Source organism: Lontra canadensis, unplaced genomic scaffold, assembly GCF_010015895.1.
Source record: "Lontra canadensis isolate GAN:19392208 unplaced genomic scaffold, GSC_riverotter_1.0 scaffold3, whole genome shotgun sequence".
Lineage (NCBI taxonomy): Eukaryota > Metazoa > Chordata > Mammalia > Carnivora > Mustelidae > Lontra > Lontra canadensis.
Window position 1 is genome coordinate 20,081,961 of NW_022630997.1, and position 24,227 is coordinate 20,106,187.

Consider the following 24,227-nt stretch of genomic DNA (forward strand, 5'->3'; position numbering starts at 1 on the left):
TAGCCCCAGATTAGGGCGAGTGCTTTGTGCTACCCTGGAGAAACAGGGAGAAACATAGGGGTGGCTTAGACAGCTCCTCAGTCCTATGAAAGTCAAAGAGTGTTTCTGTGTGTCGCCCCCTCTTTGGCTGCTGGTTCGCTTCATAACTCCGGGCCTTCCACTTTGTCTCCCCAGGCTGGTATCTGTGTCTGCTTGTCCCCCTGTGAAGGGTTTGGTAAGAATACGATTTCCCTCTCCCTTGATTGTACAAGCTGTCTTCCTTACCTGAGTTCCAGCAGCTAATTTGTGCCCTATTGTGCCTCTCTCCTTCCTTAGACATGGGCAGGATCCCTTTGGGGGACAGTCAAGAAACTGATACGAGGAGTCATCTCATAACGTGTATTTGTTACCCCGGGGCAGAGGACAGACATCTCTGGGCCACTTCAGGCCCTACCATGGAGTAACTGAATCCTTAGGGATGGCTTGGGCTGACACAGCCCCTTCCCACTGGACCCATAGCTCAGACCCACCTCAACCCCTTGGAGCTTGGGGAGAATTGGATGGGTTCTAGGACTGCAGTGAACCAAAAGAGAATTTGGCTCCTTGCGTTTGGTTCACAGTTAACTCTTCCATCACGAGCTTGGCTGTCAGCCCTGGGGGTCAGATCTGGATGGATGGGGCCTCTGCATAGTTTATGACAGAGGCCTCCAGTTACCCCAGGACCCAGATATGCCCACTTCACTCCCAGCCCCTTACCCTAACAGCAGATTGTGGTGGAAATTATAGCCCTGTGCCTCTATTTATTCTCCGAGTTGTACTGTAGAAACAAGTGTTTATGAGGAATAAACAATCAGCAGAACTGCCTATACTTAGTTTCTCGACTCTGGCTCTGCCTCCTCATGAATCAGCCCATTTGCCATTTCTAAAAGTTCATCACAGATGGGGTCTTGGAACCGACACTGCAGACTCTACTACACAGTACTTAATTCTCCATACCTCCGAGAGGTATGAGAGGTAAGAGAAGGGAATGACCAGCTTTTTTTTTTTTTTTTTTTTTTTTTTTTTAATCAGATGGGTTCAGATTGCCCAAACTAGAAAGTGGCAGAGCTGGGTGGGATTTGTATCCCGGTTTTTCTGATTCCAAATCACTTTCCACTGTACTTCTCTGGCCCTGAGCGTCATGAGTGCCCCCATCCTGAAACCAGTTATTCTCATATCTGCTGGATTACCTTGGGCAAGTCAATTCCTGCCTGGATTTCCCCTTTTCCTGCAGCAATACCTCCCCAACTGAGTTAATGTGCAGTGTTCACCTACCGTGCTAACCCCTTTACATGCGTGATCTTGTGGAGCCCTGGGAGAAAGGAACTGTTATAATCCCCAAGTTACAGATCAGATCAGGCACTTAAGTAGTTGCCCAAGGTCCCACCAACCCTAAGGGGCAGGTCTAAGAACTTAAACCCAGGCCTGCTTAATGTAAGCCCAGAGGCTGAGTGCTTTACCAGTACACCAGCCAGCCTCCCAAGCCCTCAATTTTTGCCCCATCCCTAAGCTGGATTCTCCTCTGAGCCCAGATCTTTCTGGATGTTGCCTGTGAGAAGAGCCCAGGTGCTAAGTCCCAAGCTTCAGTACCATCCTGATGGCCAATTTCAGTTGAAGATCGATACCTTTTATATTCTCTCCTCTAGCCTTTGTCCTAAACAAGGATCTGTTTACCTTTCTTTTTAGCCAGAGTAATTTTAAAAACATTCATCTCTGGTTTACTGCCACTAGTTAAGTATCACTGAATAAGGTGGAGAAAGCAGCCTTTTTGGCTAATGTGCTAAGGTGTTTCTAAATATCTTAGTTGAACATTTTTGCCTCCTACCTCCCACCCAGAACTTCAACAAGCCTTTCCCCTAGGCCACCACTGATCTAATACCTTCTTTGCTGTAGACTGCTAGGGCCTCCCTCAGAGCTGGGAGAAAGCAGACCTTGAAAGTTAAATTGCTTCTAGGCAATTCTTGACATCCAGGCAGGAAACCTAAGACCTACATGGCAGCAAGGTGTCAATTTGTATAAGGCCACACTGTTTTCAGTTATTCAACTTTATTGTAAGAACAAAGTATTATTTTTAACAAAGAAAGCACAGTGCCTAAGGCAAGAGGATGGCCAGGTCTGAGACCAAGTCTCTTTCCCTAATGTTTCAGACCAGGTTGACTAGAAGTCTAAAATGTAACATTTATCCACCAGGTGTCATTATTTACCAACTCTGGCAAGGCCCTGGGCCAGCTCCACGCTCTCTACAGTTGAGATCAAGGCTAGAGATGAGAATATGAGATGATCAAAATGGATTTAGGAAAGGCACTGTGTCTGGAATGTAACTTGGGGGCCTTTCAAAGGCCAGAGACGCTTTTCTGATTAGGTTTCCGAACCACACCCCCTCGTTCCTCTGGAAGGAGTCAGGTTCTTAGGAAGAGCCCTGGCTCCCTGCTGCACTGTGCTGGGCTTAGATGTGTACCCCCAAGTCTAAGCGGCCATCCCATCAGTAAAATACATGACCTTACTTTTGCCCCAGTTGCCCCCTGCTCATGCCGGCTGGTTGCCAGTCATGTGTCGCGGGGCACAGGAAGGCACGGGAGAGGGACAAGCAATTGCTTCTCCCCAGACTGAAGGTCTCTAGAGAGCCAGAGTTGAGGCTACAAATGCCAACGGTTCATGGGGCTGCGAGAATAGGAAATGGGTGTGCATGGCAGAGCCTGGGAGAGGCTCCCTAGAGGACTGAAGTAGGAAAACAGGCTTTGAAATCTCATACCCCCATGTGCCTCTTCAGCTGCAGGTACAGGGCAGGAAGCTGAGATGGGCTCAGGCCAGGCACCCGCCCTCAGAGCCAGCCATTACTGCTGAAGTCCATACGCAGAGCCTCCTCATCCATGGGGCTCAGCTCCTGCAAGGGGGCACGGCAGGGGCCTCCGTAGTAGCCGAACCAGTCCATGGTCTTCTTCAGCCCAGGGATCCCAAAGCGCCGGGTCACCTGTGGAGCAGGGCCTGTTAGAACAAACTGGGGAGTCCCTGCCTGCACATGTCTAGACACACGTGTCACTTTAGAAAGTTAGGGTTCCTCCCCACCTCCCCTGGTAAAGTAACTTTACCAAATCGGGGATACATTGGTTGATTGGAAATTCAGACTGAGAGACCAGAAGGCAGGGCAGCAGTAGAGAACACAATGCCAACAACTCAGATTAAGGAAGTCCCCTCTTTGGGTTTCAGGAGAAAAATCCACCCCATTAGGGAGAAACGTGGCATTCACTCATCAACCTGGGACCAGAGACGATAGTAAGGCTGTGGGTCTGTAGCCCGGTTCCCAGGGACCTAGGGCCAGGGCATAGGCCTGGGAGGCCAAGAAAGGGAAGGGTCTGTGAGAGCGTTGGCCATAGCCCAGACCTCCACTGGCCCTGCAGGAGGGACACTGATCCATGCATAGCTCCCTCCTGATCCCAAATCTGAAAAATGCATCAGCTGTCCTGAGAAATTCCACTATGAAGCCATATAGCACAAACTTACTACATCCAAGCAAATTTTCTTGCCTAAAAAAATGAGGGGCTGGACGACATGATATCTGGAGGGTTTTCCATTATGAGGGGGACTGGAAGCTATTGTCATAACTTAAAATCATGCATGGGGTCTTCTAGAAAATGAAGCATCAAGTTTCTTCGCCTTTGGCATAATAACCAGCAACTGGTTATTTCACGCTAATCAGAAGTGTTAGGTGAGGGGCGCCTGGGTGGCTCAGTGGGTTAAAGCCTCTGTCTTCGGCTCAGGTCATGATCTCAGGGTCCTGGCATCGAGCCCTGCATCGGGCTCTCTGCTCAGCAGGGAGCCTGCTTCTCCCCTCCCTCTCTCTCTGCCAGCCTCTCTGCCTACTTGTGATCTCTGTCAAGTGGATGAATAAAATCTTAAAAAAAAAAAAAAAGAAGAAGTGTTAGGTGAATCTCTGACTACCTAAAAGCTAGGAATGTAATCATTACTTACTAAAGTTTTATTTTGGAGGGAAGGTAAAACCTTAGAAGTATAGGTTTCACAAAGGGTAAAATAATAAAAGAGGTTGGCTGGGGTAAAGTTGAGAGCCGCTGATGAATGACTGATGACCATTTACCACTGGTGGCCAGGGAATTTTTTCTTGAAACGAGTAATACACCATCCTCCTCCTAGCCTGGCCCCAGCCATGATGTTCTAATAACCTCGGCTTTTCACCCAAAACATGAGCAGGGTGCGAAAGACCTAAGGGAGAGGATGGGAACAAGAAGTACCTAGAGAAAAGCCTTCTTCCACCGTAGGTGTGTGACGTCTCTGAGTTGCCCACTCCTCAGACCCACAGAAATAACTGAATGCTTTGGTGGTAAAGAACACAGAAAGTCCTAAATATAGCCAGGGCAGGAGGCCGGCTGGGTGGGAAGGCAGAGGAAGGACATTGTGTTAGAGCAGGGCAGGGCAACAGGGTGACATCAAGCTGCTCCTGGGGTGGCTGAGCCGACAGCCCAGGCAGCAGAAAGGTGTTCCAGGCATTCCTGAGTGTGTGCCCAGAGCTGGCTCAGGAGGGGGCCCCGAGGGAAGAGTAAGGCAGGATGGCACATGGAGAGCTAGCGGGGCAGCAAGCGTCCTCTCCTCCCAAGGGGCAGCCCACGGCTTCATCTGGCAAATGTGGAGATGACAACACCTACCCCATGTCACAAGAATCAAATGGGGAAAATACCACTATAAAACCACACCCCCAAGGGACCTACAAGCTCCTCCTTTTCTTGTCCTGGTGGTATGCTGGTTCTGGAACCTTCTCTCTGCAGGTGGGTGGGCATAGAGAGCAGAGGTCCCACCCCACTGGAGTGTCCAGTACATACCAGAGAGTCTGTGCCCTGATGGGGCTCGGCTGAATAGCCCTCATTTCTGTAGTTCTTGTGTCCTATTAATAGAGCATCCTATCCCAGGAGAACCTTCACACCCAAGGAGACTTGTGCTTGCTTTCCTCCTCAGCTGTCCTTTCTCTAAAGCTGAGTTCACCTGCTCCTTGGCGGTAAAGATCAAAGCTGGGAGAGAGATCTAGAGCCCACCACTTTACCCAAACAAAGCATTACTGCTTAGCCTGGGACTATCACCTCAGATGCAAAGCTTAAGGGGGTGCCAACAAAAGGTAAGTAAAATTTAGTGCCATATTTTCTTAAAAAATAAAAATCAATGCAAAAAAAGAAAATCCCACAATGAACAGTGTCCATGTTTTAAATAAAGACAGGATCTGAGGGGCACCTGCGTGGCTCAGTGGGTTGAGCCTCTGCCTTCGGCTCAGATCGTGGTTTCGGGGTCCTGGGATCGAGCCCTGCATCCGGCTCTCTGCTTAGCAGGAAGCCTGCTTCTCCCTCTCTCTCTGCCTGCCTTTCTGTCTACTTGTGATATCTCTCTCTCTCTGTCAAATAAATAAATAAAATCTTAAAAAAAAAAAAAAAAGACAGGATCCAACAGAACCATGCCCTGCCATATCGTGGCCCGAGGCAAAAGTAAACGTGTGCCCCTAGATCCGTGTTCTGTATGGTTTTTTTGGTTCTTTTTTTTTTTTTTTCTAGGAATAGATGCAGGAAGAAAATTTTTGATGAGGTTGTTTCCATTCAAGCCAGGAAAGTTAAATTATAATAAATTATGTTTTTTAATATAGATAAAATATTTAAAACTAAAAGAATGCTGTTTTAATGCACCTACTTTTAAGTTTTCCAATATATATTTTTGAAACAGTTTAATGTACTATGGGGGGCAAAAATCACCATTTAGAAAAATACTTAGAGGGGCGCCTGGCTGTCTCAGTTGGTAGAGCCTGCAACTCTCTCTTTTGTTTTTTTTAAGATATTTATTTATTTATTTATTTATTTATTTATTTATTTATTTGACAGAGAGAGAGAGAGAGAGACAGCACAAGCAGGTGGAGTGGTAGGCAGAGGAAAAGGGAGAAGCAGACTCCCTGCTGAGCAGGGAACCCAACCTCTCCACTGACCAGGGAACCCAAAGCGGGGCTGGATCCCAGAACCCTGGGATCATAACCTAAGCTGAAGGCAGATGCTTAACTGCTTCACTGCCTAACTGACTGAGCCACCCAGGTGCCCCGAGCCTGCAACTCCTGATCCTGAGGTTGGAAAAAGAAAAAGGAAGGGAGGGAGGGAGGGAGGGAAAATACTTAGAGTTTCCACCTCCAGAAAGATGGAATAGATGTATTTTTCCATATTTCTCCCAACAAATACAGCTAAAAACCCTTGGACATTATATAAAAACAAATGTAAGACTCTGAAAGGTAGAGAGAAGGAAGACAAGCTAGGGACTTCAGGACCCAAGGAACACAGAGATGAGTTCCTTGGCCTCGACTGGAAGCTTAAGAAGGCAGCAACCCTAAAATGCCAATGGGGACAGATAATACAAGCCCCCAACAAAAGCCTATTCACTCAAGCCAAGGACCAGGAAGGAGCAGCCTGGTAAAATGGAAAACTTTAAGACAATCACCACTCTACCCCAGCCAGGCATCCCCACAAAAACCATGGCCCCATCCCTACCATCCCCATCCAGGCCAGCAAAGGTTGAATTGGGAGCCAGAACTTCTACACGACTCTCGCAGGAAAGAGTGCCCTTCTCCACCTCCCCAACAATGGATGCTCTTAGCAGAGAGGAAAGTTAGGGCTTACACAGCACTGCCCACACCGAAGGAGGCCACCCCCACCCCAGACATATTTGTAATGTCAGTGGAGACCACATGGGAAGCATTAAGGAGGCAGTCCTACCCCTTCTGTCAGGGAGGTGTCCGTGGAAGTCAGGGGCAGAGCTATAATTTTAAAAAACCCTCCCCAAAAGAAATCTTCAGGCCCAAATGATCTCATGGGAGAATTCTAGAAAATGTTTAGAGAATATTTAACACCAATTCTACACAGACTCTTCCAGAAGATAGAAGAGGAGAGACTACTTCCCAGTGAACTGATGAACCTATTACTATCTGGAGACCAAAAATCAGACAAAGGCAGTGCTAAAAAGGGGAAAGCTATATACCAATATCTCCTATGAATATAGACAGAAAAATCTTCAACTAAGTGTTAGCAAATGGAACTCAGCAATATTTGAAGAGAGTTACACATCATGACTAAGTGGGATTTATTCCAGGGATGCAAGTCTAGTTCAATATTAGAAAACCATCCATGTAACTCACCATATTAGCCAGCTACAGAGGAAAAAAAAAAATCACACAATCATATCAAGGCAGAAAAGCAATTGACAAAATGCCTCCTGTAGTCCCACACAGACTTGATTACTGTAGGTACGTAATAAATCTTAAAACCAGGTAGACTAATTCCTCCCACTTTGTTATTTTTTTTTTCCAAAATTGCTTTAGCTAGTTTAATTCTTTTGCCTTTCCATATAAACTTTAGAATAATCCGGTGTGGTCTTGTAGAGGGATATACACACCAATGATGGGAGCAACAGAGAACCCAAAAATCAACTGGCACAAATATGCCTGACCGATTTTTTTTTTAAAGATTTTATTTACTTATTTGACAGACAGAAATCACAAGTAGGCAGAGAGGCAGGCAGAGAGAGGGAGAAGCAGGCTCCCTGCTGAGCAGAGAGCCCCACACGGGGCTCGATTCCAGGACCCTGGGACCACGACCTGAGCCAAAGGCAGAGGCTTAACCCACTGAGCCACCCAGGCGCCCCAGCCCAACTGATTTTTGACAAAGGTGCAAAAGTAACTCAATGAAGACAGATGATCTTTTCGACAATGATGATGGAGCAAGTAGATATCCAGAAGCAAAAAGACAAAACAAAACAAAAAAAGGAACCTCCACCTAAGTCCACACTCCATACAAAAATGCTCTCAAAACGTAAAACTATAAAACTTTAAGGAAAAGAAAATAGGGAAAAGTCCTCACAATCTAGTGTTGGGAAAAGCCTTCTTCCACTTGACATTAAAAGCATAAATACAAATGAAAATATTGATGAATTGGACATCATCAAAACTATTAAAAACTTTTGTTCTGTAAAAGACCTGTTCAGAGAATGACAAGACAAGCTACAGATGGGGAGAAAATATTTGCGTGGTATCTAAAATATTTGCTGGTATCTAAAAGATATAAAGAACTTCCAAAACTCAATGGTAAAAAGAAAAAGTCCAGGGTGCCTGGGTGGCTCAGTCAGCTAAGCATCTACCTTTGGCTTAAGTTATGATGCCAGGGTTCTAAGATATAGTCCTGCTTTGGGTTCCCTGCTCAGTGGGGAGCCCACTTCTCCATCTGCTGCTCCCCCAGCTTGTGTGTTCTCTTTCTCTCTGACAAATAAATAAAATCTTTTAAAAAACTCAATTATAGGGGCGCCTGGGTGGCTCAGTTGGTTAAAGCCTCTGCCTTCAGCTCAGGTCATGATCTCAGGGTCCTGGGATCGAGCCCCACATTGGGCTCTCTGCTCAGTGGGGAGCCTGCTTCCTCCTCTCTCTCTGCCTGCCGCTCTGCCTACTTGTGATCTCTATCAAATAAATAAATAAAAAATAGTAAAAAAAAAAATCCAGTTATAAAGTAGGCAAGAAACATATGACATTTAAGAAGATATACAGATGGCAAGTAAATACATAAAAAGATGTCCAATAGCATTAGTCATCAGAGAAATGCAAGCTAAAACCACAATGAAATGTTACTACACACCTATCAGAATGGCTAAAATAAAAAATAGTCACAATGCTTAAAGCTGGTGATGATGCAGAGAGGTCAATCATACATTTACACTGATGTGAATACAAAATGCCATAGGCACTCTGGAAAACAGTTTGGCAGTTTCTTAAAAAACTAAACATGCAACCATCATATGATCCACTAATTATTGATTTATCCCAGAAAAATGAAAACTTACATTCATGCAAAACCCTGTGCATGAATGTTCAGAGCAGCTTTTCATAGCCCCAAACTGGCAACACCCCAGCTGTCCTTCCACCGGTGAACAGTTCCACGAGCCGTGGCCCGGCCACACAGTGAACCACCATTCATTAATAAAAAGAAACGGGCTGTTGCTGCGTGCAATAACTTGGCTGGATCTGCAGGGAATTCTGCAGAATGAAAGCTAGCCAATTTCAAAGGTTGCAGACTCTATGATCCCATTCATATGGGCGTCTTGAACTGACAAAAGTATAAAAATGGTGAACGTATGGGTGGTTGCCGCAGTTAAGGAGGGGGCAGGGGAAGGAGGGGAGCAGGTGTACCCATGAAAGCATAACATGAAGGATCCTTCTGGTGATTAAAGACTCTGTATCTGGATACTGGTTGTGATATTGTACTTTAATTTTGTAAGATGTTTTTGGGGAAAACTGGGGGATGGATGGGAACATGGACTCTCTCTGTATTCTTTCTCTCTCTTTTTTTTTTAAAGATTTTTATTTATTTATTAGAGAGAGAAAGAGAGAGCAAGAGACCACATGCAGGGAAGTGGCAGAAGCAGTCTCTCTGGGATCATGATCTGAGCCAAAGGCAGATGCTTAACTGGTTGAGCCACCCAGGTGCCCCTGTATTATTTTTTACAACTTCATCTGAATCTACGATTATCTCAAAATTAAAAGTTTAATTTAAAATATGCATACAAATGTGTCTATAGGAAAACAGATTGTCCTCCCTGCGTCAGACGCCAATACGGCTCAGCACCGTACCGACGGGCTCTTGACAGGCATTCCATCTCAGCTCGTCTCCTTGACTTGCCCGATACAGAATCAGGGTACACCGTCTGACTGCAGACTAGATTACTCAAAGACAAAACTCTCCTGGGAAATCTGGGCTCTGAATACATCCAGCCTCCTAACACCTCCTTTACTCCCAATCATTCTGTTTTCCAGGATCTGAGCCCTTCTAGAGCTGAAGGAGAGGCCCATGGTTCACCCTCTCCAGGTAGCGTGTCTCTAAGGAAGTTCCCTGGATTTACTTAATGTCACCATGATCAGCCAGAATGTTTGTCTCAATGCTTACTCCAGGTCTAGAGGGCTGGAATTTTAACAGGCTCCCTACAGTGCAACCAACAGGGCTCAACTTTGGCTGAAGTTGTGATTTTCTGGAGAGGCACAAGGAGTTCCCATGCTGGGACGTACTCTAAAAGGACTTTCTGAAAGGGAGGAGGTGAAGTGGGGACTGCTGGGCCTGTCTGGGCTCCTACCCCATTGAGGACACAGAAACCCCCCCCTCCATGCCCTGAGGCCATCGTCCGGGAGCTCACCGCAGTGTTCGGCTCAATGAGGCGGTGCTGCAGTTTCTGGGCATCTTCCCATTGCCCTGTGAGGCACAGTCGCTCCAGCTGGCACACCTGAGCCCCCAGGACGTTGGCCAGGGCACACACGCCCCCCACAGCTCCTGCCCCACAGTAAGATTGCAAAACGTCAGCCAGAGCTGCTTCTCGCGGGCGATTCCAAATCCTGAGCCCCCGCCCCTCTTATTCTGGGGAGAAAGGATGTGGATTTCCATGCCGCTGGCTAGCCATGTCCAAGCCACGCTCTGTGAGTCGAGAGTCCAGATTTCCAGAGTGAAAAGCTGCCAGCATATCTGAAGTAGGATCCCACAGGCTGAAGGTCAGGGAACAGAGCCTGAAGGCTAACTTAAGGACAGTTCCTCCCCTGCACTCCTCACCACACCTCCCAGACTGAAGTCCCACCTGCCAGTTGACAACACCTCCACTAGCCTCTGACTCATCAGTCCGGGAAGGGCATGGAGTGGACGGGAAGCCTTCGCTCTTCTGAAATCTGATTCCTCCCCCTCCCCGGTGAATTCTGCCTGGGATGACGCTGGGGGTGGAGGGCAGTGGAAGGAGCCCTGGACAGAGTCAGGAGACCACGTATTTCCTCCCACTGGCAGCATGAATTTGCACAAGTCACAGACCTCCCAGTCCTCTGTTCTCATCTGGGCAGTGAAAACGGGCTGGCTGTGATCTCGGGAGGCCTTGCCACTCTGCCAACCTGTGATGTGATTCTAAGGCTAGTTAGGGGTGACCCTAAGCATGGTGGCCTCAAGACAGGAGAGTGGGAAATTTGGAATGAGCTAAGATAGCTGCCATTTAGTGATCCCCACTCTATGCCAGTCACTATGCAGACACACGGCCGAGGCTCTCACATTCTCACGACACCTCCCTGCTTTACAGAGTAGAGGCTCAGGCCAGAGAGTTTGTACACCCTGCCCGGCAGTACTCAGTAAGTGGCCAAGTCCCCCCACCTGCAGGGCCCGTGCTCTTTCCATCTACTCTGCCCTCAGGAACAAGGCTTCAATGGGTCCCCTCTTCTGGCCTTGCACTTTGGAGACTGCGACGTGGCAGAGGAGAGATGTGCAAGGACCCAGGCTGCAAGCCACAGTCTGTGCAGACCAGAGGAGAGGATCCACAATTGCCCCCTCAGCGCCGGACAATAACGCAGATCTGGATTTCCTGGGGGCTTCAGCCCAAGGGAGCCGATGCTTCCTCTCTTCCCGGCTCTGGGGCTCAAATCCAACCTGAACCCAGGGAGCCTGACCCACAGCAGACCAGCACGGTTGGTTTAGTGGTGACATTCCTCGGACAGAATCAGGCAGCTGAAGATCCCAGGCCCCACCCTTTAGGTCTGACAGTTCCTTCTGGCCTGGCCGCGGGGGGAGGGGAAAACACTCCTAGACCAGAGGAAAGGCCCCAAGGCCTCTGTCCTCAGAGGACGACTTACAAGGTGAGATTAGAAGAGATAAATTTGTTAAATAAGCAGAGAGCCTGGGACTTAGAACAAACTTCAGGCATCCCTGCTACAGCCCAAGGACTACACATGGCCACTGTCTTCTGCCCAGAAAGGTCACTCATAAGCCTCCAAGAGTCAGACAAGTGAGGCAAAAGGACCCTGCAGACCCAGCCCCAGCCTTCCTGCGGGGCCTGGCTGTACCACCCACCGCGACAGTATGAGAGCAGCAGGAGGCCTACCCACGGCATAGCTGGCCAGCAGGAAGCCAGCCGATCCAGCCAACACCTGGAAGTCCTGCCTCCTGGTCTTGTGAACCAGCAGCCCCAACCTGGTCACCTGCAACAGCAAACCTGTGTGAGCGTTAAGCCTCGAGCTTCCATGCCACGCAAGACGGGGGCTGGCCAAGGGTGGGGGAATGAGTGCCTCGGCCCCAGAGAGCTCCCCTCAAACTTGGACAGAGCCTCAGAGAGGCCACATGGTGGGAAGAACCCCAAAAGGAGCCCAGGACTGAAGTGGGTCCCAGAGCCTCCCTGAAGCTGAGAGCCCGGGAGAAGAGGAAGGACCCCGGCGGGAGCCACTGCCACTCACGTCACCACCACTGTCCTTGATGCCCACGATGTTTGGGTGCTGGGAGAGCATGACCACCGCATCCACGGGCAGGTCCAGCCCCGTGTTGGCTGGGACACTGTAGAGCACCACAGGAATGGGGGAGAGGTCAGCGACCTGAGGGAGGCAGAGAAGAAGGGAGAGGCAGAGGGCAGCTGCCGCAGGCCTGAGGAGCCCCAGGCACTGCCCACCACCAGCAGCTCTGGGCCTGGGTCCCCGCAGGGCCTCCTGGACAGGCCAACCTCCTGGACTAGGAGTTATAGTGCTGTGTTCCTTGCTTATAAATGATAATAATAACATTTCATGAGAGCTTTCTATGTGCCAGGCTCAGTTCTCAGTCCTCTGTATTTCGATGGAATTAGGTCCTTGCAATGACCCCATGAGGAAGCCACCATCATTTCTCCCCTGTGAGAGGTGAGGAAACAGCCATACAGTGTGGCTGCTCAGTCGCCCAGCAGCATCCCTCCCCGTTCCCCCAGATGCCATTCATGGGAAACGGGCTCTCCTCTTGGGCCCCAGCTTCTCTGTCTCTTCTCCTCCTCCAGCCTCCTCTTGGTCGCAGGCCTCAAACCCATGCCCACTCCTCACACCCACCTTGGTATAGTGGTGAATGAGGGCCGCACTGCTCATGCGGCCACGATAGTAGCAAGGGGTCACCACGATGGCAGCATCAGCCCCAACCTGGGCCATGCTCACAGTCATCTCCACGGTGGCTTGAGTGGCTATAGGAAGAGAGAGGGAGTCTTCCCTCTGTGGCCTATAGGCTACAGCAGGCAACATGGCGGGGGACAGCAGGAGGCAGAAGGGCAGGGCTAGGATCCCAGGGCAAGCAAGGGTTCAGAAGAGACAGAGCCAGTAGCCTGAACCAGCCCCAGGGCCAAGGAACCTGGCTCCCCACCAGCCCCAGGCACACCCCCCCAACCCCCCAAGCCCAGAGCACCGTGGTCTCACACTCGCAGCCGGAGCCGGCTAGCAGGAGTTTGTCCTTGGGCATGGCCTGGCGGACTCGGCTCACCACCTCCAGCCGCTCGCTGCTGGTCAGGAAGGGAAACTCGCCATTGGAGCCCTGGACCACGAAGCCTGCAAGAGAGGTCCCATCACAGCCAATGCCTTCCCATCCTCTGCAAGCAACCGGGACATTGGTGGTACATGCACCCGTGTTCCTACCTCCCCAACACCATAGCTTTTCACACATTTCCTTCCCATCTTTGTCCTGATGCAGGCAGAATGTTTTACCCAGTTCTGACGGCAGTGTCCGCACCATTTTCTTTGTGTTAATGAACTATCTTAGCTATACCCCAAAGAATAGATAATAATAAAATCCACAGGTGTGTACCCAGGACCCATGGCAACCCTCCCCTGATCACCTTTTTCTTCCTCTTCTAGCTGTCCTGACTTGGGTGTCATTGTTCCCATTCATGTCTTTATCCCCTTAAGATGTACATATTGACCCATAAACAAGACACAAGACGTATTTTGCCATGTAAGTTTTACAGAAACTGAATCAAACTCTTAACAACGTTCTGCGGTTTGCTATTTGTGCTCAAGATCATGTTGTGACCTTTGTCCACAGCAGTACACAGTTCTGGTTCATTCATTTTAACTGCCATTATATTCTAAGGTGAGGTTCGACGATACTTTACTTTTCATTCTCCTGTTGGGGATATTTAGAATGTTTCTTTAGTTTTGCCATCACAAATAATGCTAAAACAAACACGTCCACTAAAGTCTTCCGTGCCCATGTCTGAGCTGCTCTACAGTTCACTTGGGTGTGTGACTGCTGAGTCACGCTTCCGTGTATCTTCACGTGCCAAACGTCTGCCTCATTAGCTGGTTCGCACCCCGTTGGCTCATGGAAGGGTCTGTTAGTGCTCCTCCTTGCCAACACTGGGCAGAATTCATTTTTGCCAATTTTCTGGATGAAAGTGAGAATTAATTTTTTCCAATTTTCTGGGTGAAAAGTGACATCTCGTGATCTTATTTTGCATTTTCCTCTTTGATCGATCACCTGAGAGGTTTCCAATGCCACCCCGTAAGGTGTCAACCCTTTCACATCACAGAATTGATGCTCTTTGGCTGAATCCGAAGGGAATGTTAGTATAAAACCACTTTCCTCTCTGCTTCTTTCATTTCACTTTCTCTTTCCTCTTCTTCCTCCTCTCTACTCCATTCCATTCCAAAAACAGTGTTCTAAAAAAGGCTGACAAATACAGCCCGTGACACAACAAGATTATTAATAAATAGGAGACGGCTTGGGAGAAAGGAAAGAGAAGAAAGCTGGGGGGCGATACTGATCCACAAAACCCCTGCAGGCAGTTGAGAGACGGGCCTTCGCTTTGATTTGGAGCTTCCCGACAGTCAAAGCTAAAAGGGAAATGTGGTCAGCTGACAGATCGTGGAACGCAAGATAAAAGCAAAGCAGCTGCCCCAGAGACACACAGTTTCCTGGCATCGGGACCAGGAGAGACTGTTCCCGTGAGTCATCCTTAGGGGACATGGTGTGATGGAGAGTCAACTTTTCACCACAAACCTTTTTCCATGCTGTTCACGAAGGCATCAGATTCCACGGGGTGGATTGCCACAATGGGTCCCTGGATATGTAGCATTTTGGTAGCATTGCCAGGAGCATCTCGAGGCAAATAGTTTTTGGCTTCTGTTGTGTTACCTCCTAGGGGTCCATTTCTCCATGTCAGGCCAGGAGCCTCCTTCTGTCTTGTTACAAAAGGTGCTAGTGGTTTCTCAGTGGGTTCCCCTGCCCCCAGCTGTGGGGTTGCCAGCCCCAGAGAGGAATGGACCAGCCTCCTCTACTTAGAGGTCGAGGATTCTGAGACTGAACTTTTGCCCCTCCCTCTATGGAAAAGGCTCCAAAGACACCTCCCTCCCTCCGAAACCCTGCCGGCCACCGGGCTGGGCCAGTTCCTGCTCCAGTCACTTCTTCAGCAGGGCTCACTCTTCCCTAAGCCCCCTTCCATTCTGGTGGCCAGTTCCAGGGACTCCTGGACCCAGTAGTTTTGTACTCTCAGAGGGGAAGCAGGGCCCTGGACTCAAGACTCTCCCGGTGGCCTTTCCCTTGTCTCAAGTAAAGGAGCATGTGACCCAGGCCTGACCCCTAAGGAGGAAATCAGGCCTGGCCGGGGAGGCGGGAGTATCACAGAGTCAGGGAAGGACTCGGACCCAACTCCCCTTTTGAGTGAGTTATATCATGTCTCTGAGTCCCCATTTCCTTTTCTATGGGATGACAATAAAAACATTTTGATGTTTGGGGAGCCTGGGTGGCTCAGTGGGTTAAAGCCTCTGCCTTTGGCTCAGGTCATGATTCCAGGGTCCTGGGATCGAGCCCCACATCGGGCTCTCTGCTCAGCGGGGAGCCTGCTTCTCCCTCTCTCTCTGTCTGCTTCTCTGCCTACTTGTGATCCTCTGTCTGTCAAATAAATAAGTAAAATCTTTAAAAAATTTTTCAATATTTTTAAAGGCCCAGACAAGAAAATGTACAAGAAAGCACTTCGAAATCTTTAAAATGATGCTGCCAACAGCCCCCTCCCTCTTCTGGGTGGGATATCCAGTGTTAGGCCTGCTGTGCCTCCCCTGGTGTAGAGAGGGGACTAGAGGAGGGGGAGGGCCAGGGTCCTGGATGGGTCAGGAGTGAAGACAGTGGGTGTTGGAGGAGCAGTGTGGTGGAATGGCTCAGATGCATAGACTGAACTCAGGAAAGACTGAGTGTAATTCTCAGTGCAGGACCTCATCAGCTATGAGATTTTTGGGGGGTGGGCGGTAAAATGGCTTCACCAAACCTCAGCTTCCTCACATGAAAAGTGGGGACCATACAGTGCCCTCCTTAAAAAGTTGTGAGGCTTAAATGAGATACTATTTGTAAAGTGCTTAGATTAGAACCTAGCAGTGTTCGCTGAGAATTAACACTGGTACAATACCAATGGCAGTCTTTGAATTTTGTTTGAAACTTTTAAAGATTCCAAATTCATCAGCAGCTAACCTGAGATCTTACGAAATAAACTTTTAATAAGGGATTTAAGGTCTTCCAGATAAATGCATGCATTTTACACATTTTTGCAATCACTTTCAGAAGCCACACCTTACCACCCTTGCTTTTTTTTTTTTTTTAAGATTTATTTATTTGACAGAGATCATATGTAGGCAGAGAGGCAGGCAGAAAGAGAGGAGGAAGCAGGATTCCCGCTGAACAGAGAGCCCGATGTGGGGCTCGATCCCGGGACCCTGAGATCATGACCTGAGCCAAAGGCAGAGGCTTAACTCACTGAGCCACCCAGGCGCCCCACCACCCTTGCTTTTTGTCTACTTTGGGAGTCTCCAACATTTTCTAGAGTGACTGAATATTTTTTTTCCATTGACATTTTTGTTACAAAGCATTTTTTTTACATTTTTTATTTGATAAATTATTTTTAATGTAGGCCTCATACACAATGTGGGGCTTGAACTCATGACCCTGAGATTAAGAGTTGCAAGCTCCACCAACTGAGGCAGCCAGGCACCCGTTATGAAGTATTTTAAATTTGAAGTGTATGTATATATATATATATATATACACACACACATATGCACACACACATATATATTAGCATATATATAAAGTCACTTATTAGTAATTTTAAAAATGTTCAAATACTGGGGCATCTGCCTGCCTTAGTCAGTGGAGCGTACAACTCTTGATCTCGGGTTTGTGAGTTCAAGCCCCATGTTGGACGTAGAGATTACTTAAAATCTTTAAAATAGATGGATAGAGGAAATCAAATACTTCCAATTATGCCCCATAAAATCAATCAACAACGTTTAGGGTGTTTGTCGATTTATCCATCTTTTGGAAGGATCTTTCAGGGTGCTTTCTCCTGGGAGTGTGAGGCCCACAGGCTGGAAAACACTGGTAAGTTTATTAACAGATACCAATGGTACATTTCCGTGTAAAGGAGCCGCTGGGGGTTAGACAGTGCTGTGTAGCTGACTTCTCCCCACTATCATGGGAGAGACAGCTGCCTCCCTTGAATTCCCTTACTGGAGGTCACCCCTTACCCCAGAAATAGCTTCTTGGGACCCAGGAAGAGGAGGCAGGGGGAGTCCCAGGCTTGAGGGAGGGTACAGAGTCAGGACATGTGGTAAGAAGACAGAGGTAAGCATGAGAGATGGAGCCCTCCCAATAGGGCCAAGGGGCACTGGTCAGAGGGGCAGCACAGGGGAGGACTCGGGGTCTGAGCTTTGGAGTCAGGCAGAGCTGGGCTCTAACTCCAGCAACACCACTGTCTATGCCCTGTCAGGCGAATCACATCTCTGAGCTCAGGGGTCTCATCTGCAAGACGGAGATAACGCAATACTGTCTCCATGGGACTGGGCTGTACACTTCACACAGAACGTGCCATATGCTAAAACTAGAAAGGAAAAAAAAAAAAAAAGAGGGAGCTGCTGGTAGTACTAGTAATACTCCCAGTTAGTGCTAGCAGCAGCCACAGCCACAGCCATAGTACGATGAGCAAGACAGAGTATACGGCACAACAGCTCTGAAGGTAGGCAGGGGAAGGCACTCATGGGGATCCCAGTGGCCCCGGAAAGCAGGGAGAGAGCCCTCCAGTGCAGGACTTGAGCAGCAGTAGACAAGGTGAAGATGACACCAAGAAGACAAGAGACCCACAGCCCACCTTGCTTACTAGCTCCTGAAAGCCTGTCTCTCTCCCCACCTCCTGACACCTGGCTGCTCCCTCCTTCCCTGGCCACCAATGGGCTGGTGGGTGCTGAGCTCACAGGAGACGTCTCATCCCCAGAACCTGAGACCCGGGGAAGCTGATTTATGGAGTCTTGAATCAGCCCAGCAAAAAGCCCAGGCCAAGGGCCTCATGAAGACGACTGTGGGAGTAGGAAGCCTCTCCCCGTATCCCCGCCCAGTCCTGAGGCTGGCCACAGAGACCCCCAACTCAGAATGAGGGCATACAAGGCTTTATTGGCTCAGTTCCAGGCATCTGGCGCCAGTCTGGGGCTCTCAGCTTCTCCTGGGATCTGCCTCGCCTATCTTCTCTCAGTGGGTCTTCAGGGGCCCGCTGAGTGTGTCTCAGCTGCTTCCTTTCCTTCCATCTTCCCCTCCATCAGGAGCCATTCTCTGCAGCAGACCCTCAGAGACTCGAAGGGGCCCAGGAGCTCTGTGGGGGGCTGAGGAGAAAGGGGTTTGGGTGGCAGCCTCTAACCCTGGGCCACACAGGGTGCCCCACAGGAGAGAAAATAGGCCTGCAGTCGTGTGCCAGCCCTGTCGGGGGAAGGGGATCTCCATCTGTGGTTAGGTGGCTTCAAAGGGGTGGTAGGTCTGCTGGCTACGGTTGGGCAGACTGTGGCTCTGGTGGCTCTGATAAGCCTGGTGGCCATGGGGACCATGGCCATGGAAAGTGTGCGTGTGGTTCAGGCCAGCTACTGTGGTGTCTCGCTGCATGAGGAAGTTCCCCTTCAGCTTCAACTCCACCTCCTCAAGGGCCTTCAGCTCCTCCTGGTTGATGTCTTTGGACTCCAGGTGGCCTGAGTTCTGGTACGTCATAGCGCGCTGCAACATGGAGTTAGCCAGTTGCTGTCCCAGGTTGTCAATCTCCTTGGTGCAGGCAGCCACAGCAGCCCACGTGGCTGCGTCCGTGGACGAGGATTTTCCTGACTCCCTGTGGGTCTCTTTGGTCACCGAGGAGCCAGACAACCTCTGCTTGGTGGTGAAGGCCTCCCGGTGCACGGCTGTGCCCACCTCGCCTTGCCTGGTGGTGACGGTCTCCACATGCACCGTGGTGCTGGCCTTCCCGCTGCCGCTCTCAGGGGGAGGCGTGGTGCTGCTGCTGCAGGAGGCCAGCTTCTCCTCAGAAAGGCAGCTAAAGTGCGATTTAATCCAGTTCTCATTCTTTGCTCTGTGACCTTCTGGTGGCTCCTGCTCTTCCTGTGAGGACACAAGGAATGTCTTCCGTCTCTTCTTCCTCTGCATCCACAGCATGAGGCCTCCACCTCCGAGTAAGAGGGCAGCCCCCAGCACCACCTTGCATGATGGTTGCTGGATGAGCTCCAAGATGGCCTCCAGGACCCTAAGCCAGGCAGGCAGAGCTAAGAGCACACTGGGAGTGAGGGAGCCTGGATGGTCTGGTTCATGCTTGAAAGGGCAGGTTCCCTGAGGCTGTCTGACAGGCAGGCCACCAGTGGGACCCTTCCTAGGATGCCCCTCCCACCTCAGCAATGAAGCCCATTGTGAGGAAGGTGGCTAGGGGGCGGGGTGGGGAGAGGCCACAGCATCCCTCCCATCCAACCTGGCAGGTGTTTCCTGAGGCCCAAGTCCGGTCTCCCACGCTGACAGCTGTCCCCAAGGTCAGTGGGAAACTAGCTTCCCCAATTCTGAGTCCCTTCTGCCTTCTGCTTGTAACCCATTCTGTGACTCAATCCTTCTTCTTGTGACCCATTCTGTGACTCAATCCTTCTTCTTTTCCAATCTTTGGTTTCTCTCCCTCTCCATCCGGTGGCCCCCAGGGGGCAGGAGCCACTGACCACAACTGAAGGACCCCCTTGGTTGGGCTGGCCTCCATTCCTGGCAGTCTGACGTCGGTGTCTCCTTTCATTTAGGGCCACCCCTGCTGCCAGCTGAACTCATTCCATCCCCATTTGCAGCCCCAACCCCTTTACAGAGCAGGGTCCAGATGGAAAGGGGCCCAGGAAGGAGCTCATTCTAGAATAACATGAGGTCACAACTGAGAGGAGATAAGCAGTGAGCTGAGAAGGCAGAGTGGGTAGGATAAGGGTCTTTACCAGATCCCAGATCCCAGGGGCCATTCCAGGATGGTGGCTGCTATGTCTTGCCTTAGTGATGCACCTGCAAACCCAGAATTTGCCCCCCTCCCCCTGTGCCTTCGTTAAATAGGCACAGTTTAGATGCTGAGCAGGTGGGCCACCTGACCAGACTCTCTGTAGATACAAACAATGGAGAGTCTGACCTATAATCCCAAATTACATCCAGAGCCTCTCAGGGGTAGAAACAAACCTGGGCTCCTCTATTTTTCTCCCAGAGGCATCTAACACACTTTTTAAAAAACACATTTCACTTTTAAAAAGCAAATGCCGGGGCACCTGGGTGGTTCAGCCAGTTCAGTGTCTGCCTTCAACTCAGGTCATGATCCCAGGGTCCTGGGATCACACCCCACATCAGGTTCCCTGCTCAGCGGGGAGTCTGCCTCTCCCTCCGCTGCTCCCCCTGCTTGTGCTCTCTCTCTCTGTCAAATAAATAAATCTTAAAAAAAAAAAAAAAAAGTAAATGCCAAAACAGGGTTGTGAAAATTGTGATTTCTTAAAAAAGATTTTATTTATTTATTTGACAGAGACACAGTGAGTGAGGGAACACAAGCAGAGGGAGTGGGAGAGGGAGAAGCAGGTTCCCGGGGAGCCCAGTGTGGGACTCGATCCCAGGACCCTGGGATCATGACCTGAGCCGAGGGCAGATGCTTAACAACTGAGCCACCCAGGCTCCCCATAAAATTGTGACTTTTTAAAGCAAAATACTTCTATTTAATTAGAAGTATACATACTAAGGGAATAAGACATATGCTCAAAGTTTTATGGGAAACATCATCTCCCTAGTCCTGCTGAAGTAGATCTATGTTGTCTGCTGACCTCATTTGGAAATAACAATTCAAAGTTCATCTCTGAGGTTGTTTGTGGGAGTGAGTTCAGGGCCAAATGGCCCCTCTGCAACAATTTTACCCTCCAGTCTCCAGTTACAACTTTCATTTAAAAATGATACTCTTTATACAAATCATCAGTAAAAATTTAACAATGCAAAATGAGAAATAAAGAGAGCTACACAGTTTCAGGCAATACTTTCCAGAAGAATCTCTAACTGTTCACTGATTCATCAAGGGCAGATTCCTACCTCCCCTTTAGATGACCTTTAACTTACTGCAGGAGGCCCTGGCAATGTGGTATGTGATGGCTTCCTCCTCTGCTCCTGAGTGTTGGGCAGCAAAATCAAAGTGGGAGACCAGAATAGGGCCAGAGAAACACCATCTGTAGAGCAAAACTTGTTCACGGCTCCTTTCCCAGGCATTCTGGCTGCGTCCTGGGAGCAGGGACAGGACCCTGTGGGCTCTATTCTTTGTGCCAGGACCTCACACTTGAGCTCTTGGGGAGGAATGCATTAACCCTGTGGCTCAGTTCCATTCTAAAATGAAGAAATCAGAGAGGTTCAGTGATTTCTCCAAGGTCGCCATAACTGACAGATCCAGGATTCTTACCCAGGCCTTCTAACTGTGGATGCTGAGCTCTTTCTACCCAGCCCACTGCCTCCCTGGTGTGTGGGTAAAAGAGAGATGGTGCAGGAGCAGGAACCTGTGTGGGTTGCATGGGAAACAGGCTAGTGGGCACCCCACGAGAACAGGAACTGGAGGTACCCTTTGCCCATGCCTGTGCTCCTGGACAAGCCTATGCCCTCTGCAGGAGTGGATGAACAGGTAGGAGGGAAGGAAGGGTCCAGAGAAGAGCCTGGAAGTGTCAGTGGATTCTCTGGGTCGCAGGAAGACACTGGATGCAAGTTCACCCCACCCCCAGCACCAGGGTGTCCTTGAACCTGGAGTGTGAAGCAGAGTCTTCCTGCCTCTTAAGATTCAAGGAGTGAGGGGTGCCTGGCTGGCTCAGTCAGTGAAGCATGTGACTCTTGATCTTGGGGTCATGAGTTCAAACCCCACACTGGACGTAGAGATTACTTAAAAAAAAAACTTTTTTTAAATAAAAGATTCAAGGAGCTTCTCCCTTTGCTTCAAGAGACCCTGGCCTCCGTGCAGACTCTCAGGCCCCAGCGAGCTGAGCCTGAGCAGAAATTTACTTCAAGTTTGTGTCACTGCTCACTGTGGGCATCCACAGGGCATTCACCGTGCCCTAGGGAAGGCTCGCCTGCACCTCCGCCCTGAGATGTGGATGGGGTTTGGGTCAGGCCAGCAGTCACTGTCACAAAGCAGCTCCGACCACAGTGGTCCTAGTGACTGTGACCACTGGATCTGTAACTTCTAAGGTCCATCACCCTTCCCTATTCACTGTGTGCTTTCGTTTGCCCTCTCTCGGATTCTTCTCCCAGCCAGCTGGCGATGTGGGCGTTACTACTCCCAGGTGTCAGATGGGGAGACTGAGGTTTAGAGAGATGATCTCACAGCTAAGTCAGCGGTGGAGTTGTGATTTGAATCTAGAGTCCACCGCCCCGCCTCAGTCAGAACCTCTCCATTTCCAGAGCTGGTGCCAACTGGACTTTATTTGTTGTCCAGCAACTCAGTGGTTGGTGCAGGTGGAGTGAAACACCTCAGCGTAGTCCTGCAGTCAGACTTGGGTTCAAATCCCAGCTCCGCCATGTGTTAGGAATGACCTTGGGCGAGCGACTGTGTCACTCTGAGCCCCAGCTTCCCATCTGTGAAATGGGGCTAGTGAGGTTACCGCCTCAGGGACTTGTCACGGGTGACAGACGAGGGTGGGCAGGATGGGGGGAAGTGACCCCTTCTTCTTCCCTTCACTTACTGTGGCTGTGGCTGTGTTGCACATTGATTGTTACAAGGGTCTGGTCCCTGACCTCGGTGAGGGGAGACCCATGTGTAAAGAGAGAAATGAGTCAGAGGATCCAGAACAGGAATTAATTCTGCTGAGGAAGGCTTGGCTCAGAAGAGAGTGTGCAAACAAGGCTTTTAGGGAAATGAGCCCACTGGCTGGGTTGCCACGTGACACCCCTCACTGCCTTCACAGCCACACAGTGTTCGGTTGACAAGGACTTCCGTACCCATTATCTAGTCTGAGCCCCACAATAATGCTGGGCTAGGAAGGCACTCAGGTAGTTGACAATCGGGGAAACTGAAGCAGACGAGACTCAGTCAAGGTTGCAAGCTAGCAAGGAGCTTCCTGACTCTTAACTCCAGAACGGTCCCCTCTGCTCCTCTCCCATAATAAAATGACCCCTGGGCACCTAACTGTCTCTGAGCAGCTCCCTGGCTGAGGAGCCTGGGGTCATTCCCATCTTCCCCCACTCCCCCAGAGGACAGGTCCCACTTACCTCGGAAGGGGAAGGTACCCAATTTGTGCAGATTCTCCTCCAGTTTCTCATAGTCCACCTCTGCCGTGGCAGTGAAGGGGGTGGTCACAGGGGGGTAGATGCCTGCAATGTCCACCTTCCTCCCCTCCCCCGAGGCCCAGCCCCCCACCTTCTTGGACAAGCCCCTGCTCAGCCCCTGCCTCACAGAGGACCAGATTCCACGGCCCAGCATCTCTGCGAGAGGCCCGAGGCCCAGCTGGTTTCTGTCCCTGTGTGACACGGAGTTTACACTCCTTCCTACCCTTGTTAATGATCAGTGTGTCTAGTTAAAAATTTGCTGCCCCCCTGACTGTTGGAGCTGGGGTAGGCCTGGGCTGAGCGTCCCCAGGGTCAGAGGCTAAGCCTGTAGGCCCCATGGCCATTCTCCCCTTAGGGAGCGGCTGGACAAATGCCACAGTCCAGTGTCCCTCTGGCCAGGCGCGGGGGCGGGTTCCTGGAGTACGACCCCGGGGAGCTTCTCTAGTGGGGGCCGGGTCGGGCCCTCCTCCTCCTCCAGTTGCCAGCCCCGCCCGGAAGGCCGACTTCCGCTTGTAGGGCCGCCGCTGGCGGAGCCGATTGGCTGAGCCGCCCCTGCCCTGCGGGGTGGAAGCGTGGTTGGTGAGCGGCAGGCTGGGAATCGTGACTCCCCGCCGGCGCTCCAAGGCCCTTGATCCCCTGCTAGGCTCCTCCTGCGCGGGCGGGCCGCCAAGTGATGAGCCTGCGCTGGCCACACACGGCCCTGCGGGACAGCGGTCACCAGGACGGGGGGGGCGGGGGCGCAGCGGAGGTGCCGGGAGCAGGTGACCCACGCTGGGATTTGGGAAGAGCGCTGGCAGGAAAGAAGCAAGAAGACGCCCGGGTAGG

General features: G+C 50.3%; 2 protein-coding genes across 3 annotated transcripts; both read right to left on the reverse strand.

The window, feature by feature from the left end:
- Positions 1-2,047: 2,047 nt before the first annotated feature.
- On the reverse strand, positions 2,048-23,845 carry HOGA1 (4-hydroxy-2-oxoglutarate aldolase 1). 2 transcript variants are annotated; one of them, XM_032882960.1, is made up of 7 exons: positions 23,346-23,844; positions 13,247-13,375; positions 12,890-13,017; positions 12,278-12,412; positions 11,929-12,025; positions 10,219-10,352; positions 2,048-2,989 (listed from the first exon to the last, which is right to left on the reverse strand). In XM_032882960.1, the coding sequence occupies exons 1-7, from the start codon at positions 23,554-23,556 to the stop codon at positions 2,840-2,842; spliced, it is 984 nt and encodes a 327-aa protein (XP_032738851.1). In that variant the 5' UTR covers positions 23,557-23,844; the 3' UTR covers positions 2,048-2,839. The 2 variants fall into 2 exon arrangements, with proteins under 2 accessions (XP_032738851.1, XP_032738860.1); XM_032882969.1 differs by lacking the exon at positions 10,219-10,352 and having other exon boundaries at positions 23,346-23,845.
- CUNH10orf62 (chromosome unknown C10orf62 homolog) lies at positions 17,717-19,711 on the reverse strand. Its single transcript, XM_032882990.1, has one exon. It carries the CDS (start codon positions 19,272-19,274, stop codon positions 18,588-18,590), a length of 687 nt encoding a protein of 228 aa, XP_032738881.1. The 5' UTR covers positions 19,275-19,711; the 3' UTR covers positions 17,717-18,587.
- Positions 23,846-24,227: the final 382 nt, after the last annotated feature.